This window comes from Triticum urartu, chromosome 5 (assembly GCF_003073215.2).
Source record: "Triticum urartu cultivar G1812 chromosome 5, Tu2.1, whole genome shotgun sequence".
Taxonomy (NCBI): Eukaryota; Viridiplantae; Streptophyta; class Magnoliopsida; order Poales; family Poaceae; genus Triticum; species Triticum urartu.
Window position 1 is genome coordinate 557,850,293 of NC_053026.1, and position 17,370 is coordinate 557,867,662.

Consider the following 17,370-nt stretch of genomic DNA (forward strand, 5'->3'; position numbering starts at 1 on the left):
ACACCCCGGATATGATTTACCCAATATGTACTCCAACTCTTGCCGTTTCCGGCGTTAAGTTATTTTATTTTCTCGGGTTTGGGTTTTTGTCTCCGTGTGTTGTTATCGTTGTCATGCATCTCATATCATGTCATCATGTGCATTGCATTTGCATACGTGTTCATCTCATGCATTCGAGCATTTTCCCCATTGTCCGTTTTGCATTCTGGTGCTTCGTTCTCCTCCGGTGGTCAGTTCTATCTTTCTTTCGTGTGTGGGGATTAAACATTTCCGGATTGGACCGAGACTGCCAAGCGGCCTTGGTTTACTACCGGTAGACCGCCTGTCAAGTTTCGTACCATTTGGACTTCGTTTGATGCTCCAACGGTTAACCGAGGGACCGAAAAGGCCTCGTGTGTGTTGCAGCCCAACACCCCTCCAATTTGGCCAAAACCCACCAAAACCCTCTCCATCATCTAGAGCGTTCGATCACGATCGCGTGGCCGAAAACTGCACCTCATTTGGACACTCCTAGCTCCCTCTACCTCTATTTAAAGACCCCCTCCGAAATCCGGATCTCCTTCTTCCCCGAAACCCTAGCCCCGCTTCTCTCCGCGCGCCGGACGTGTCCGCCGGCGCCGGACACGTCCGCCACCGCCCGCAGCCAACCGCGGCTTTCCACGTGGCGCCCGCGAGCCCCACATCGCCGCTCCCGCCGCCGGCCCGCGAGGGCCCGAGGCCGGCCCTCCAGCCGCCCGACCGGGCCGAGCCCCTCCAGCCGGCGCCGCCCCTTCTTTCCCGCGTCCGGCGCGCCTCCACCGGATCCGGCCGCCGCGGCCCATTGCCGGCCGGTGCCCGAACCTCCTCGCCGGCGCCCGAGCCCCTCGCCGGCGCACCGCCATCGCCACCGCCGCCCCGACCTTCTTCCCCTCCTCCGGCGCCCTCCACCTCCTTCTCCGGCAAGTCCACCGACGAACTCGACGAACCTCGAAGTCCGCGCCCGGCTGGATCTGGATCTGAGAAAATATCTCGGGTTGACTTTTTGCCTGAAACCCTAATCATTTTGCATATTTCATCATGCTATAAATCCTCATCCGTAGCTCCGTTTTGGGCATATAGCATATCAAAATGTTCGTCTCAGAGAGCACATCATTTCATATCATTGCATCACTTTCATTTGAGTTCATCTTGATGCCCGTAATGCTGTTGGAAGAATGCTATTTGAGATAATTGTCAAATCTGCTGCTCCAATTAGATATTTGTCATTTTTGCCATGATTATTGTGGGCATGATATGCCCCTGAGCTCTTCATGAGTTTTGTTATATGTTTTGCCATCTATCCAAAGGTGCAACCCATGTATTTTTGTGATGTGTGTGGTGACTAGCACAAGCTTGCAAAGTGGTGCATTCGTTAATGCTGATTTCAGGGACTTAGCATTTCCACAAAGTCCTTGAGCTGTTTATCTCAATATGCCATATGTTCATGTTGTTTCCTAGTGATCCGTGCCTCTTTTGAGAATGATCAATAAGGATGTTTTGTTAATCTTGTAGTGGGATGTTTTGTTAATCTTGTAGTGCTCTATCCATCCATGCCCTTGTTTGCAATTATGGAGCACCCTAGCTTGAGTCAATCGAGCTCTACTTTTGCTATTTCGTGAATCTGGGCAGATTGTCTACTTGTTAGCAATTTTGCCGAGGATGTTGTAGTTGATCCGTGCATGCTATGTTATTGTTCTTGCCATGTCTAGCTTGTATTTTGTGTATTCTTGATGGGTGTATGCTTAGGTTGTCATGACTTGCTCTGTAGTGAGTGCATCGAGCTCGTAAACATGCCTACTTGATATCTGTTTCAGCATGCTCCAGTTTTCACTAAGTCTGAGAACTGATTATGTTTTGCCATGTTCACATGCTTGCAAATGTATTTTCTGATCCCTTTTGGCTCAAGGTCACTAAGGGACTTTTGTTAAGCTCTTTGAGTAGCTCCATGCCATGCTTTACTTTTCCATGTTCAGGTCCTGTAGCATATAGTTTTCATGCTCCAAAGAGTGCTATCTGATCTGAAATTCCAGACAAGTGTTAATTCCACTAAGTCTGAAATCTGTTTACCAAATGCATTTTTGCCATGCTTGTTTGAACCTGTTAATGGATGAATTGGCCGTAGCTCAGTGCTAGTCTTTTGTTAAGCATCATGAATGGATCCCTGCCATGTATTTTGATGCCATGTTTGAGTGCTGTAGCATGTTCATATTGTTGCATTTAGATGGCTACTTGCTGTAAATCGCAGAACGTGGTCATATTTGAATTGCTTGCCATTTCCTAACCGTAACTCCGATTCCGGCGTTCTTTATATCGTTCTCAAGCGATTTAATCTCATATTTCCAGTGGCACACTTGCATTTCCAAGTTGAGGCCAGGTTCATGCATTCTTTGTCAAATCTTGCATATGCATCGCATATTGCATCCCGCATAGCATACCATCTTTGCATCATGTTGTTTGAGCTTTGCACGTGGTTGATTGTGTCCTTGTTGCTTGTTTGTCTTGTTTGGGTAGAGCCGGGAGACGAGTTCGCTAACGAGGAGCCCATTGAGTTTGCTTTCGAGGATCCAGTCAATTCTGACAACTTTGCAGGCAAGATGATCATACCCTCGAAATCACTACTATCTTTGCTCTGCTAGATGCTCGCTCTTTTGCTATGCCTATGCTACGATGCCTACCACTTGCTTATCATGCCTCACAAATTGCCATGTCAAACCTCTAACTCACCTTGTCCTAGCAAACCGTTGATTGGCTATGTTACCGCTTTGCTCAGCCCCTCTTATAGCGTTGCTAGTTGCAGATGAAGATTGGAGACCGTTCCTTGTTGGAACATTATTTACTTGTTGGGATATCATTATATTATCTTGTTATCTTAATGCATCTATATACTTGGTAAAGGGTGGAAGGCTCGGCCTCTCGCCTAGTGTTTTGTTCCACTCTTGCCGCCCTAGTTTCCGTCATATCGGTGTTATGTTCCCGGATTTTTGCGTTCCTTACGCGGTTGGGTTATAATGGGAACCCCTTGACAGTCCGCCTTGAATAAAACTCCTCCACCAATGCCCAACCTTGGTTTTACCATTTGCCACCTACCCTTTTCCCTTGGGTTTCGCGGACTCAAGGGTCATCTTATTTTAAACCCCCGGGCCAGTGCTCCTCTGAGCGTTGGTCCAACCTAGAGCACCGTGCGGGGCCGTCCCTTGGCAACTTGGGTTACGTTGGCTCCCGTACGCTTAGCTTATCCGGTGTGCCCTGAGAACGAGATATGTGCAGCTCCTATCGGGATTTGTCGGCATAGCGGGTGGTGTTGCTGGACTTGTTTTACCATTGTCGGAGTTGTCTTGTAGAACCGGGATACCAAGTCTGATCGGATTGTCTCGGGAGGAGGTCTATTCCTTCGTTGACCGTGAGAGCTTGTCATGGGCTAAGTTGGGACTCCCCTGCAGGAATTTGAACTTTCGAAAGCCGTGCCCGCGGTTATGGGCATATGGGAATTTGTTAATGTCCGGTTGTAGATAACTTGAACCTTAACTTAATTAAAATAAATCAACTGTGTGAGTTACCGTGATGGTCTCTTCTCGGCAGAGTCCGGGAAGTGAACACGGTGTTGGAGTAATGCTTGCCGCAGGTTGCCCCTAGTTATTCGTGCGCGCTTTGCCTCCTCTTCTCGCTCTCTTTTGCGAACAGGTTAGCCACCATACATGCTAGTCGCTTGCTGCAGCTTCACATATTTTTTCCTTGCCTTACCTATAAGCTTAAATAGTCTTGATCGCGAGGGTGCGAGATTGCTGAGTCCCTGTGGGATGATCGGGACCGTGTCGCATGTTGGGTTATCTTTTATTTTGGCGCCGTAGTCGGGCCATGAGTGTTTCAAAGTTGTAATGCTATTTATGTACTTTTTTTGACGTGACGAGTGTAAGCCAACTATGTATCTCCCCTTTTATTATCTATATTACATGGGATGTTGTGAAGATTGCCTAACTTGCGACATTGCTTTCAATGCCGTTATGTCTCTAAGATGTGCCTAGACACGTGGGAGCTATAGCCGCATCGAGGGCGTTACAACAAGGCACCGGGGTGTGCCCAGGGGGATGGTCGCGCCATGTTGCCTTGTGGGCAACTGGTGAGTCCCCTTTGGTATTACTTTGGTCTAATATTTTTCATATATTCAATAAAATATCCTCATGAAGTTTCAGGTCATTTGGAGATCTGTAGAATAGGTATCTACTGTAACTTTTTAGGTCTAGAATTCCAGCTGTCGGTAATCTCTCTTTCCGTGTAAATCTTGCAAATTAAGAGAGAAAAGGCATCAAGATTGCATCATAAGTGGAATAATGACCAAAAACATTGTAAATATTAGTAGAAAAACATGATGCAAAATGGACGTATCAACAAGGAGTGGAATTATGATGCCTCATATTTGGCTAATGGATAGGTAAGATTTTAGTCCTCGTAGGCGCGACGCTCGAGCGGATTGGGCACTTTCTTTTTTGAGTCAGTCTTTCGGTCTTTGATCCTCAAGTTCGTCTATCAGGACGGATTAGACTGAGCTCAAAAATAGATTCCTACCACCCCTTCGCGGCAGTGACGTTAGGGTTTCTCATCGTACTTATGCGACGACGAGATTTGGTGTCAGCTTTTTTTGGATCGATTCAAGGGTTCAACCACGACGACTCTGGCTCTGAGGTGCTGGTCCTTAGGAGCATGTGCAGAAAAACTTCCCGACTTTCATCGACAGGTCAGGCCGGCTCGAGGACGAGAGCGACACGTCTTCTGGTGGCGACAGTAGTCGTTCGGTGGTTCATGGACCTTGATGTAATTTTTATTATGTTTAAGGTGCTTTGTAGATGAATCTTTATAACATATCCGGTCTTCTTCACAAAACAAAAGGGGAGGGGGGTGCATGTTCGCCTCCACCCCTCCCCTACGCCTCCACGTTCCACATCGCTTTTCTGGATACACCTCCACCTACCACATTGATTTTTCCCTTCAATTTGGTTTTTCCCTCTCGATCGTTCACCTCCACACCGTTTCTGTTTCTCCCTCTTAATTCATTTGAATCCATGTCAACGAATCAAATCGAACTTGCCAATTCTCAAAAGACAATAGAAACTTACCAATTCTCAAAAGACAATTGAAACTTACCAATTCCCATCGTACCTCAGTACATGGCTGGAAAATTGCTGGACATGTGGTCGCAGCACGAGTCCATCGCCGCATCAAACAAACCCAATCCAACAAATCGTTTGTTTCCTTCTACCAGATTACCTCATCCCCGAATTGAATTCTTCCCTAAACAAATATGGGTCGTGCTACGCATCGGCTGGCTGATCTTTTTAAAAGGTCGACCAAGTCGCGGGGCACTAGATATGGCATCGTCGTGCGCCTGAGATTCAACTTCACCTTTGCAACAGATCTGCTGTTGCAGAAACCTATCCTCAGCTTTGCAACAAAGTGATGTTGCAGAAAACTTCTCAAAATAGGTGATGTTGCAGAAAATGCAGCTGCTATTGCTGGTGCATGCTGCGGCAGCATTGCTGACATTTGCCACACCGTTGTTGCAATCACAATAGGATCCTTGTTGCATAAAGGCATCAAGGCCCTCGCCACATTTGCCCCGTGGGCAATGCCAGAGTTGGAGGTGAGATCGGCGATAGGAGGGGCCGCAGCGGCGGAGAGGCGGCCGGTGATGGTAGTCTACATATCTTAATGTATTTTTTATTATATTTAAGATGATTTGTATTTCTGATGAACTTTTATAATAGATCTGGATCTTTTTTGAAAAAGGAAATGAATGTGGCTAGATCTTAGTCGAACCAAATCCTAGTCAAGTGATAGAACATATAAAAAAGAAAAAAGAAAACAAAATACTTCAATGTTGGTAGTCTACAGATCTTAGTGTAATTTTTATTATATTTAAGGTGATACGTATTTTCGATGAACTTTTATAATAGATCTGGATCTTATTCGAATAAGGAAATGAGTGTGGCTAGATGTTAGTCGAACCAAATTCCAGTCAAGTGATAGGACATATAAAAAAGCAAAAAATAAAATAAAATAATTTCTTTGCATGGATGTCTATGTATGATCACAAAATATAACATTAAGTCTCAATCGACCGAGATTTAGCAACTCTGAAAGAAAAAAATCCTGCCTTTTCCCGCAAGATTAAATGTGGGGAAACATAGGAGTACAAAGTAGTAGTGCCACGAGTCGTACGTTTTGTTGAGGTGACATGTGATTGATTGATGAATGGGAACGTCTCTGGCTAATAATGCTGCCACATCAACCGATGCATATCCTTTACAGTGCATGCACAGTGCAAATGTTGGCTGGTGGCACGTACTTACAAACTCTCTCTTTTGTGTGTATGCAGTGCACACCACCACGTAATACTAGGGTATAAACTCGTGTTTGTTGTATGAATGAAACAATACAAAGCGTGCAAGCAAAGACATCTCGGTTTCTGGATCAGCGTTCCACCTCACTGCATGCATCCGCCGTGGCAACAAAGTGAACACCAACAAAATGAAGAAGAAGAAGAAGAAGAAGAAGAAGAAGATGTGCGTGCATGGGAAACCAGCGGGCAACGGAACCGATGGGCCGGCGCCTCGGCGATCGGAGAGGTCCACCAAATTAAGGATCGCGCCGTGAGGCGCAAGCAGGTTAATAAACCGCCATGCACGCACGCACGAACAAGACAAAGGCGGTACGCCTCCATCTTTTTTCTTTTTCACAACTCCGTTAGCTATACTTGGCAAGCCAACCGGGAGACGCAAGCCCATCACGTAAAAAAGAAAAGGAAAAAAGGAAAAAAGAAAGAATGGTGCGTGAGAAGCGGTGGCTCGAGATCGATCGGACGGAGTAGTGAGCGCGGGTTTCTCGCCCCGGCCGCGACGTGAGGAATCGGCAACGTACGCGGCCGGACGCGGCGCCCCTCTCCGTACCCACCACCCCACGCGCCGCATCACGGTTCTTCTCTCTCCCTCTCTCTCTCGCACCGCCAGCCAGGGCCTCTGGCCGAACAAATCCTGCGGTCCAGCTCGCAGATTCCCCCCCGCCGTCTATATATGCGCGCACCTTCCTTCCAGATCCCCCACCGCATTCCTATCCTCCTCCAACCAGACTTTCTCCCAGCGCTACCAGCTTCCCTCCCTCCCTTCCTTCCTCCCTCCCTTGGCCGCCGAGGTTTCCTTCGATCGGGAGCGGTGGCGTGTTTCCTTGTTGTCCGTCCGTTTGCGTTTGCATGGGGCTCGACGTCGGCGAGATCGGGATGCCCCTCGACCTGGGCCTCGACCTCAGGCTCTTCGTCGCCAAGACCGCCGGCCGCCTCGCCAAGGAGGCGCCCGCCGTCGACGCCTGCATCCGCGGCCTCGAGGAGGAGCGCCGCAAGATCGAGGTCTTCCGCCGCGAGCTGCCCCTCTGCGCCCGCCTCCTCGCCGACGGTAAGCCGCGCGCCCACCCATCCCGACGGATTTTTTGTTTCTGTTTGTTTGTTTGTTTGGATTTTGTCTGACGCCTTGTGCGGTTGCGCGTCCTGCAGTCATCGAGTTCATGAAGGAGGAGGCCGCCAAGAGGAGCGAGCGCCGCGACGCCGACGACAACGACAAGCGGAAATGGATGAGCACCGCGCAGCTCTGGGTCGACAGCCGCGCCACCGACGCCGCCGATCCCGTCGTACGTCTTCACTCCTTCCCGTTTTCATTTGTTTGTTTATTTTCGCTCTGGTTTGATCTTTATCTGCAATAAGTTGTTGTTATACGATACGATTCTAAGAAAAGAATCCGATCCTGACCGAAACGAATCCATTTCTTCGGTTTCAGAAGGAGCAGAAGAAGGAGAGCGCCCTCTCCAAGCCGATGCTGCTCGGCGGTGCCACCGGCGTGCCCATGGCAGTCAGCTGCGGCGCAATGCCGCCGCCGGCGGCTCCCCAGTATTTCGGCAGGGACGACAAGATTGTTGGCACACAAGGCCTGCCTGCTCTGCCCATGATTTCTCCGGCTGCGAACAGGCAGTTTTCTCCCCCTGCCGACGACCGTCATCAGGCCTTCGCCGCAAAATTTGCATCCGCCATGCCGCCTCCGGGGCCTGGCTTGCAGACTCATGAGCAGCAGTCGAGGAAGACAAGGCGGTGCTGGTCGCCGGAGCTTCACCGGCACTTTGTTGCCGCCTTGCACCAACTCGGTGGCCCTCAAGGTACTTTAATCAAATGTTAGCTGTATGTTGTGCTAGTTGGAACATTCGAAAAATATTGGAGTCTTTACAGAATTGTTCCATCATGATTGCAGTTGCCACTCCAAAGCAAATCAGGGAGGTGATGAAAGTTGATGGCCTCACCAACGATGAAGTGAAAAGCCACCTCCAGGTTACCAATCATTCTCTCCCTCTGTGCAACTTTTTTGTGAACAATTCTCATTTTGAAATGCTATCAACATACTATCTTGTCTTGAGACTAATTTGGATCATGTTGATGTTCAGAAATACCGCCTGCACAACCAGAGGTGCCCTAGCTCTTCTTCAGCAAGCCATCCGGTTATGCTGGTGGGCGATCTCTGGGCTCATCAGGAGCAAAGCAGCTCGCAGTCCCGGTCCCCTGAAGGCCCCCTTCAGCTCTCTGTTTCAGGGGTGGCCGTCTCGGCACTCACCGGCAGCGACAGTTCCGAGGAAGACGACAGGTCGGTAGGCTATAGCCGGAGGTGATCTGAAGGCTTCGGGACTACCGTCGGAGATTTTCATGAGAGAGGTAGAGATAGCTTTGCGGCATGGATGACAATAACGGCATGCACTCTCGATCCAGAGGGTGTGGTGCAGGCCATGGATCCAGGGATATTGGGCGTTGATCCATCCAACGCCCAAAAAATGAACTGATCATGGCCTTGTTCTTGTGATGTACATGAGGCTTTGTTTCGTGAGCGTTTCGGGCAGACCACCAATTTTCGCCCCGAGAAATACTTACATACATATATAAATGAGATTCGAATGTTGTTCAGTTGCTGCTGTGTTGAGAACTTGAGATGAATAAAGGTGCTACAGTTTTTGCTACTCGGTTCTTGCTTGCATATGAATGTTCAGCGTCAACCTTGTACCTGCTGAACTGCCCTTTTCTGACCAGGTGAAAATTCCATGTTGCTGAAATTTCATCAGCAACAGCATCGCAGCAAAACCGAGGTTCTCTGAACCAAAGGAACTCGAGGACAAGAGCGCCATGGTTGCTCTCTCCGATTTCTCCTTCGCACGGCGACCTCGACTGAATCGCACCATTCTTTTCTGCAACTGGTGCGCGCTCGCCGAACCCTCTCGGGGCTGTCTGCAAAATGAGTAAATATTTCAGTATCCAGGCGACAGACAAAATCAAATCTTCGGGGAAAATTGAAGGAAGGAAAGAAGCAAACCGCGGCACGTTCCGGGATCCTGACCATGAGCTGGGACGCCCGCACTGCGCTGATCCCGACCCGATAAGCTGCACGTCGCTGTCCCCTGCATGCCCTAATCGCCATTGTTATCATCTCTGTCGTGGGTCAACAACTATTATACATTAATAACTGCTCCTACCACCGCATCCGTTTGCTGTCTGTGCTTATCCACATCCTACTATAATGGAGTATTGATTCGCACGCCGGCTGCCCGATCGGTCCGATGAGCATGTGCCGATTAGGTGGACTGGCGCGGTTCGGTGTGGGATTATCCCCGCATAATTTATGTGATCGGCAGCAATTATAAGACCAGTTTGGGATTATTCTGATGCGCGTCGCTTTGGTCGCAAGGGGCGCTTTCCTCTTCTTCTTCTTGGCACGCATGGGGAATATCCTCCTTGCTGTTGCTTGCAACGTCTCCGTCGTCGTCTGCTCGTCTCGTCTCCATCCGTCCTGCGCGTCCCTTTCGCTGCGGATGGGGTGTTTTTGGCCCTTGGGGCCGCGATAAGCTTGTTTTTGGAACCGTCGGTTTGGGCGTCGTCGGTCAGCTGTTGGCGATCCCGTCGTGAGCGCATAGGGACCTGGCTGGATGAATATCCCCGATCCTTCTTCGTTCGCCAAAAAAAGGGAATATTCCCATCTTTACTCTATTCAGATTGTAAAAAAAAAAATCTTCTGATGAGGGATATACTCTGTTGCAGCAAAGAATCTAAGTTTTTTTTTAATAAATTGCAGATGCTCACATACACACATACACTCATCCTATGAGGGATACCGAGTCAGCACAACATCTTTGAGATTTATGAAGTCAGAGGCGCCTTGTAGTCAATGGGAACGTCTCCTCCCACTGGAATAAATAGAGCAAAATGCAAGCACCAGTGCCAATTCTAGGACTTGAACCCTGGTGGTTTGCTTCCCCCTCAAGGAACCGAACCATTTGAGTTACGCACAGTTTGCAAGAATCGAAATACTTGATATTTCAGTACTTCAATGTTGGTCAGAGTATTTGATATTTGAGTACTTCAATGTTGGTCAGAAACTGATAACAATCATATACGTACTCTCATTTTCTGGCATGTTTCGATGCTGACCCTCGCGGAGGAAAGGATGAGACATAGTCGCATGATGGGACAATTTTCTATATCTGACAGTGGAGGACGATTTACGATATCGACGATCACCCGTCGACATCTGGTGCGTCGGGTAGGGGGTTAAGGCGTCAGATCCCTCTTAGGCCAGCCTCTCCAACCATGTCGGATCACGAGCAGCGGCCGCCTCCAGTATGCACGACCCATCCTAGCAAAGAGGCCCCTTTGTGTGGGGGTGGTAGATCACCGTCGAAGCTCGGCGGCGAGCAAGTTTCCACCAACAAAAACCCGTAGATCCGGCGTCGGCTGAAGGGACCCATCACATCATGGCTCATGAAACTCCCTTAGTGCTCGGTGGTCTCCTAGGGTGACCTCTGCCGCCAGTTCGTGGCCAACTTCTAGGGCACTTTTGTGAGCCCTCGCACGCTTCCAACGTTTCTGCCAACACGATCACAAGATTTCCCCAGTGGGCCATCATCTTTACTTTCTGCCATGGCGTCCGCTACGAGAAGATGTTGGAGAAGCTCATGACCCGAGAGATCCTGACGGTGGCCGAGTTGTTCGCCCTTGCGAAGAAGTGTGCCAAGACCACCGAGGCACATGCTTTTCATCACACAAGAACCGACCCGATGAAGGTCGGGGGCGCCGACCATGATGACATCACCGAAAAGACGAAGACGTGCAAGGCCAAGCTTGTCCTAGCGGTGGAGCCCCAAAGCCGCAAGACACAGCAGGGCAGGCTGGAAGCCGACAAGGAGAAGGTCAAGGCCGTTGGAGAGGGCGTAAGTAAGTGGTGCCCTCTCCATCGGTCCAAAGGGAATGGCCTCGAGAACTTCAGGGAAGTCCAGAACTTCGTCGAGGTTCATCGCCGGGACGTCGCGAGGTCAAACACGATAGTCACAGCGGCCAGGAGTGAGAGGGAGGACATGGTGCTCGCGGCACTCGCGTCCGCAAAGGGGATCGCGACAGGCACTGATGGCCTACAAGTGCACATGGTTTAGTTGTAGCCTTTTCGAAGTAAGAGTATCGATCCCACAGGGAGCACATGAATTGGACTTTGTCCCTTCTAGAGATGTATGGACATGTGCCTGCAAGTTAGTTGTATATGCAAATCAAAATGAAGGCACAAGGTTGTAATAATTTTGAGTAAAGTGTAGGCAAAAGTAAATTGTGCAAAAGAAGTGAAAGAAGAATGCGAAGTAAATAAAGCGATGAAACCAACAAGAAGGTTAAAAGCATTCTCATGGAGTCCGAATTCCTACTAGTATGTGCCTAACATATGCTATAGCATATTCCTAGGTTGGATACTTGAGCCACTCTTGATGTTTGTAATTAGGCGGAGCTAGGTACAGTATACGTTCTACTCGAAGTAGACTTCATATAACTGAAGGAAATATGCCCTAGAGGCAATAATAAAGTTATTATTTATTTCCTTATATCATGATAAATGTTTATTATTCATGCTAGAATTGTATTAACCGGAAACATAATACATGTGTGAATACATAGACAAACAGTATGTCACTAGTATGCCTCTACTTGACTAGCTCGTTGATCAAAGATGGTTATGTTTCCTAACCATAGACATGAGTTGTCATTTGATTAACGGGATCACATCATTAGGAGAATGATGTGATTGACTTGACCCATTCCGTTAGCATAGCACTTAATCGTTTAGTTTGTTGCTATTACTTTCTTCATGACTTATACATGTTGCTATGAATATGAGATTATGCAACTCCTGTTTACCAGAGGAACACTTTGTGTGCTACCAAACGTCACAACGTAACTGGGTGATTATAAAGGTGCTCTACAGGTGTCTCCAAAGGTACTTGTTGGGTTGGCGTATTTCGAGATTAGGATTTGTCACTCCGATTGTTGGAGAGGTATCTCTGGGCACACTCGGTAATGCACATCACTATAAGTCTTGCAAGCATTACAACTAATGAGTTAGTTGCGGGATAATGTATTACGGAACGAGTAAAGAGACTTGCCGGTAACGAGATTGAACTAGGCATTGAGATACCGACGATCGAATCTCGGGCAAGTAACATACCGATGACAAAGGGAACAACGTATGTTGTTATGCGGTTTAACCGATAAAGATCTTCGTAGAATATGTGGGAGCCAATATGAGCATCCAGGTTCCGCTATTGGTTATTGACCGGAGACGTGTCTCGGTCATGTCTACATAGTTCTCGAACCCGTAGGGTCCGCACGCTTAAAGTTCGATGACGGTTATATTATGAGTTTATGTGTTTTGATATACTGAAGGAGTTCGGAGTCCCGGATGAGATCAGGGACATGACGAGGAGTCTCAAAATGGTCGAGACGTAAAGATCGATATATTGGACGACTATATTCGGACATCGGAAAGGTTCCGAGTGATTCGGGTATTTTCGGGGGTACCGGGGAGTTACGGGAATTCGTATTGGGCCTTAATGGGCCATACGGGAAAGGAGAGAAATGCCTCAAAGGGTGGCCGCACCCCTCCCCATGGGCTGGTCCGAATTGGACTAGGGAGGGGGGCGCCCCCTTCCTTCTCCTTTTCCCTTCCCTTTCCTTCCCTCCTACTCCTACTACTTGGAAGGGCTCCTAGTTCTACTAGGAAAGGGGGAATCCTACTCCCGGTGGGAGTAGGACTCCCCTAGGGCGCGCCATAGAGAGGGCCGGCCCTCCCCCTCCTCCACTCCTTTATATACGGGGGCAGGGGGCACATTGATCTCTTGATCTGTTAGCCGTGTGCGGTGCCCCCCTCCACCATAATCCACCTCGGTCATATCATAGCGGTGTTTAGGCGAAGCCCTGCGTCGGTAGAACATCATCATCGTCACCACGCCGTCGTGCTGACGAAACTCTCCCTCAACACTCGGCTGGATCGGAGTTCGAGGGACGTCATCGTGTTGAACGTGTGCAGAACTCGAAGGTGCCGTGCGTTCGGTACTTGATCATTTGGATCGTGAAGACGTACGACTACATCAACCGCGTTATGCTAACGCTTCCGCTTTCGGTCTACGAGGGTATGTGGACAACACTCTCCCCTCTCGTTGCTATGCATCACCATGATCTTGCGTGTGCGTAGGAATTTTTTTGAAATTACCACGTTCCCCAATAGTGGCATCCGAGCCAGGTTTTATGTGTTGATGTAATATGCACGAGTAGAACACAAGTGAGTTGTGGGTGATATAAGTCATACTGCTTACCAGCATGTCACACTTTGGTTCAGCGGTATTGTTGGATGAAGCGGCCCGGACCGACATTACGCGTACGCTTACGCGAGACTGGTTCTACCGACGTGCTTTGCACACAGGTGGCTGGCGGGTGTCAGTTCCTCCAACTTTAGTTGAATCGAGTGTGGCTACGCCCGGTCCTTGCGAAGGTTAAAACATCACCAACTTGACAAACTATCGTTGTGGTTTTGATGTGTAGGTAAGAACGGTTCTTGCTCAGCCCGTAGCAGCCACGTAAAACTTGCAACAACAAAGTAAAGGACGTCTAACTTGTTTTTGCAGGGCATGTTGTGATGTGATATGGTCAAGACGTGATGAGATATAAGTTGTTGTATGACATGATCATGTTTTGTTGAAGTTACCGGCAACAGGCAAAAGCCTTATGGTTATCTCTCTATTGCATAAGATGCAAGCACCAAATAATTGCTTTACTTTATCGCTATGCGATAGTAATAGTTGCAAGAGCAATTGTTGGCGAGACAACCATGTGACGACACATTGATATAGATCAAGATGATGGAGATCATGGTGTCATGCCGGTGACGATGGAGATCATGACGATACTTTGGAGATGGAGATCAAAGGCACAAGATGATGATGGCCATATCATGTCACATATTTTGATTGCATGTGATGTTTATCTTTTATACATCTTATTTTGCTTAGTTCGGCGGTAGCTTTATAAGATAATCTCTCACTAAATTATCAAGGTATAAGTGTTCTCCCTGAGTATGCACCGTTGCGAAAGTTCTTCGTGCTGAGACACCACGTGATGATCGGATGTGATAGGCTCTACGTTCAAATACAACGGGTGCAAAACAGTTGCACACGCGGAATACTCAGGTTAACCTTGACGAGCCTAGCATATAACAGATATGGTCTCGGAACACGGAGACTGAAAGGTCGAGCGTGAATCATATAGTAGATATGATCAACATAGTGATGTTCACCATTGAAACTACATCTCACATGATGATCGGACATGGTTTAGTTGATATGGATCACGTGATCACTTAGAAGATTAGAGGGATGTCTGTCTAAGTGAGAGTTCTTAAGTAATATGATTAATTGAACTTTAGTTTATCATGAACTTAGTCCTGGTTGTATTAGCATATCTATGTTGTAGATCAATAGCTCGCGATGTTGCTCCGAGATTATTGTGTTCCTAGAGAAAAGTTATGTTGAAAAATGTTAGTAGCAATGATGCGGATTGGATCCATGATTTGAGGATTATCCTCATTGCTGCACAGAAGAATTATGTCTTTGATGCACCGCTAGGTGACAGACCTATTGCAGGAGTAGATGCAGACGTTATGAATGTTTGGCTAGCTCAATATGATGACTACTTGATAGTTTAGTGCACAATGCTTAACGGCTTAGAATCAGGACTTCAAATACGTTTTCAATGTCATGGACCATATGAGATGTTCCAGGAGTTGAAGTTAATATTTCAAGCAAATACCCGAGTTGAGAGGTATGAAGTCTCCAACAAGTTCTATAGCTAAAAAGATGGAGGAGAATAGCTCAAGCAGTGAGCATGTGCTCAGATTGTCTGGGTACTACAATCGCTTGAATCAAGTGGGAGTTAATCTTCCAGATAAGATAGTGATTGACAGAATTCTCTAGTCACCATCACCAAGTTAGTAGAACTTCGTGATGAACTATGATATGCAAGGAATAACGGAAACAATTCCCAAGCTCTTCGTAATGCTGAAATCAACGAAGGTAGAAATCAAGAAAAATATCAAGTGTTGATGGTAGACAAGACCACTAGTTTCAAGAAAAGGGCAAAGGGAAGAAGGGGAACTTCAAGAAGAACGGCAAGCAAGTTGCTGCTCAAGTGAAGAAGCCCAAGTCTGGTCCTAAGCCTGAGACTAAGTGCTTCTACTGCAAAGGGACTGGTCACTGGAAGCGGAACTGCCCCAAGTATTTGGCAGATAAGAAGGATGGCAAAGTGAACAAAGGTATATTTGATATACAGATTATTGATGTGTATTTTACTAGTGTTCGTAGCAACCCCTCGGTATTTGATACTGGTTCAGTTGCTAAGAGTAGTAACTCGAAACAGGAGTTACAGAATGAACAGAGACTAGTTAAGGGTGAAGTGACGATGTGTGTTGGAAGTGGTTCCAAGATTGATATGATCATCATCGCACACTCCCTATACTTTCGGGATTAGTGTTGAACCTAAATAAGTGTTATTTGGTGTTTGCATTGAGCATGAATATGATTTGATCATGTTTATTTCAATACGGTTATTCATTTAAGTAAGCGAATAAATTGTTGTTCTGTTTACATATATGGTTACACACCCAATGAAAATGGTTTGTTGGATCTTGATCGTAGTGATACACATATTCATAATATTGAAACCAAAAGATGCAAAGTTAATAATGATAGTGCAACTTATTTGTGGCACCGCCGTTTAGGTCATATTGGTGTAAAGCGCATGAAGAAACTCCATGCTGATGGACTTTTGGAATCACTTGATTATGAATCACTTGATGCTTGCGAACCATGCTGTTGGGGAACGTAGCATAAATTCAAAATTTTCCTACGTGTCACCAAGATCTATCTATGGAGTCATCTAGCAACGAGGGAGGAGTGGATCTACATACCCTTGTAGATCGCGTGCGGAAGCGTTCAAGAGAACGGGGTTGATGGAGTCGTACTCATCGTGATCCAAATCACCGATGATCCTAGGGCCGAACGGACGGCACCTCCGCGTTCAACACACGTACGGAGCAGCGACGTCTCCTCCTTCTTGATCCAGCAAGGGGGGAGGAGAGGTTGATGGAGATCCAGCAGCACGACGGCGTGGTGGTGGAAGTAGCGGGATTCCAACAGGGCTTCGCCAAGCGCTGCGGGAGGAGGGAGATGTGTCATGGGAGGGAGAGGGAGGCGCCAGGGCTTAGGTATGGTTGTCCTCCCTTCCCCCCACTATATATAGGGCCAAGGGAGAGGGGGAGGGCGCAGCCTTGCCCCTTCCTCCAAGGAAGGGTGCGGCCAAGGGGGGGGAGGAGTCCATCCTCCCCAAGGCACCTCGGAGGTGCCTTCCCCCTTTAGGACTCTCCCCTCCTCTTGTCCCTTTGGCGCATGGGCCTCTAGGGGCTGGTGCACTTGGCCCATATAGGCCAAGGCGCACCCCCTACAGCCCATGTGGCCCCCCGGGGCAGGTGGCCCCACCCGGTGGACCCCCGGGACCCTTCCGGTGGTCCCGGTACAATACCGGTGACCCCGAAACTTGTCCCGATGGCCGAAACAACACTTCCTATATATAATTCTTTATCTCCGGACCATTCTGGAACTCCTCGTGACGTCCGGGATCTCATCCGGGACTCCGAACAACTTTCGGGTTACTGCATACTAATATCTCTATAACCCTAGAGTCATCGAACCTTAAGTGTGTAGACCCTACGGGTTCGGGAGACATGCAGACATGACCGAGATGACTCTCCGGTCAATAACCAACAGCGGGATCTGGATACCCATGTTGGCTCCCACATGCTCCTCGATGATCTCATCGGATGAACCACGATGTCAAGGACTTAATCAATCCCGTATACAATTCCCTTTGTCTAGCGGTACGATACTTGCCCGAGATTCGATCGTCGGTATCCCGATACC

The 17,370-nt window shown here is 48.0% G+C and overlaps 1 protein-coding gene across 1 annotated transcript; it reads left to right on the forward strand.

Annotated features, from left to right (window-relative positions):
- Positions 1–7,095: 7,095 nt before the first annotated feature.
- LOC125510685 (transcription factor HHO5-like) lies at positions 7,096–9,054 on the forward strand. The gene is made up of 5 exons (XM_048675936.1): positions 7,096–7,457; positions 7,556–7,689; positions 7,836–8,208; positions 8,301–8,377; positions 8,491–9,054. The coding sequence occupies exons 1-5, from the start codon at positions 7,259–7,261 to the stop codon at positions 8,710–8,712; spliced, it is 1,005 nt and encodes a 334-aa protein (XP_048531893.1). The 5' UTR covers positions 7,096–7,258; the 3' UTR covers positions 8,713–9,054.
- The last annotated feature ends 8,316 nt before the right edge of the window (positions 9,055–17,370 follow it).

Coding starts and splice junctions, on each gene's coding strand:
- LOC125510685 (XM_048675936.1), top strand. CDS start 7,259: ATGGGGCTCGACGTCGGCGAGATCGGGATGCCCCTCGACCTGGGCCTC. Junction 8,209..8,300: donor CCAACTCGGTGGCCCTCAAG/GTACTTTAATCA, acceptor TCATGATTGCAG/TTGCCACTCCAAAGCAAATC. Junction 8,378..8,490: donor AAGTGAAAAGCCACCTCCAG/GTTACCAATCAT, acceptor GTTGATGTTCAG/AAATACCGCCTGCACAACCA.